The sequence below is a fragment of the Teleopsis dalmanni genome, chromosome 2 (assembly GCF_002237135.1).
Source record: "Teleopsis dalmanni isolate 2A chromosome 2, ASM223713v2, whole genome shotgun sequence".
In the NCBI taxonomy this organism is placed as follows: Eukaryota; Metazoa; Arthropoda; class Insecta; order Diptera; family Diopsidae; genus Teleopsis; species Teleopsis dalmanni.
Genome location: NC_051847.1, coordinates 132320448 through 132321895, shown reverse-complemented (window position 1 = coordinate 132321895; position 1448 = coordinate 132320448). Strand labels below are relative to the sequence as shown.

Here is a 1448-nt window from a genome sequence, read left to right as displayed (position 1 = left end):
AGTTCTTCAGGAACTGCCTCACATAACATATAGAACAAAACAAAACCATCATATTTCATACACAATAATAAAAAAAGCAAACTAACTAAATATATTTATCGATTTTACTTTCTCATGCTAAATACTATCGTTTAATAAAACTTCAAACAGTTTGTAAATAAAAAATATTTATTAAGTAATAATATGATTTTCTTAAAAATAATAATTATGAAGATTATGTATTTGTTAAATATGAATGTTTTGTTAAATTTATTAATTACTACTTTATTGAGATTTTACGAATTTGATTCTTTCTGTTTCTCCAACTCCGCAATTTCCGCTTCAGCCTTCTCTTTAATTGCACGTACAAGTATTGTGCAGCAATCTTTAATTGCATGATATATAATATTCTTAATCTGTAATTTATCTTCATGGTTAGTATGTGAGTGAGAGAGACGACGGAACTCGTGTGTTAAGTGATAGCAATGTGTTATATTTTCTGGAGAAACGAAATCTTCAGCTACTTTTATGCAATTGTGCAAATTTTGCACTTGATGCGGAGCACCTGCTGGTATAAAAACTGCATCACCTAAGCATTGAACAATTGGATAGCCTTCTACACCATATTCCTTAAGAAGACGCATTCTCAACTCGTCATCAAGATACCAATTCTGATCATGTATTGGGTCGTGATCTGGTTCCAAACGAAAACCTCTTTCAAGCGTAACACGATTCAATAAATCACGTATTTTATCCGCATCACGTGCGGGAAATATATGCCACAAAGCACCAGGCATAACGTCAGGAGATTGTAATCGTACCCTTGTTAAGAAATCAGCACCACTCAATGAAATGGCAATGGAAGTAGCTTTAAGTTGTGGTGCGCTATCTGTGTCTGCAGGTATACCAACATATACCATAATATTTACGGCATCCGATATATCGAGATGTAAATTTGTGGTACCCTTGTCAGGATGTAGTGCTGAACCATAGGCATTATACATTTTTGGACCCAAATCGGGGGGTACAAACATTTTGGGCAAACAACTAGCAATATTCAAATTACCAGTTCGTAATGTGTATTCCGGCATGGGTAAACCTTTCATTAAATCACCATATCGCGTAGGTAATATTTCAGCAAAATCATCACCAGGCGGCCAATCTTTTAACTTGAGCAACATTGGTTTACCATGAGAATCTAGTAGACGTTTATTGATAAACTGGAAACCTTCCCAAAAATGACGCATAGGTTGATTTGGTACTAAATTACCATTGAGACAATTTATTAGATCATTTGGTTTATCGCCAAAATCTCTACAAAAAGCTTCAGGTTTCCAAAGATTTAAATTTAAAGAATTCGCTACTTCAGATATCATTACCGGTTGTCCACATTTCCATACTTCTTGAAACAGTATACGGTTGTCTGGATGCATAGCGTTAGTTAATCTTAATAGTTTTCCATCGCATAG

General features: G+C 34.3%; 1 protein-coding gene across 1 annotated transcript; it reads right to left on the bottom strand.

The window, feature by feature from the left end:
- Nucleotides 1–275: 275 nt before the first annotated feature.
- Nucleotides 276–1412, bottom strand: LOC119675724 (lysine-specific demethylase 3B-like). Its single transcript, XM_038086931.1, has one exon. It carries the CDS (start codon nucleotides 1410–1412, stop codon nucleotides 276–278), a length of 1137 nt encoding a protein of 378 aa, XP_037942859.1.
- Between the last annotated feature and the right edge of the window lie 36 nt (nucleotides 1413–1448).

Excerpts from the sequence above, each read along its gene's own strand:
- LOC119675724 (XM_038086931.1), bottom strand. The coding sequence starts at position 1,412 with ATGCATCCAGACAACCGTATACTGTTTCAAGAAGTATGGAAATGTGGA.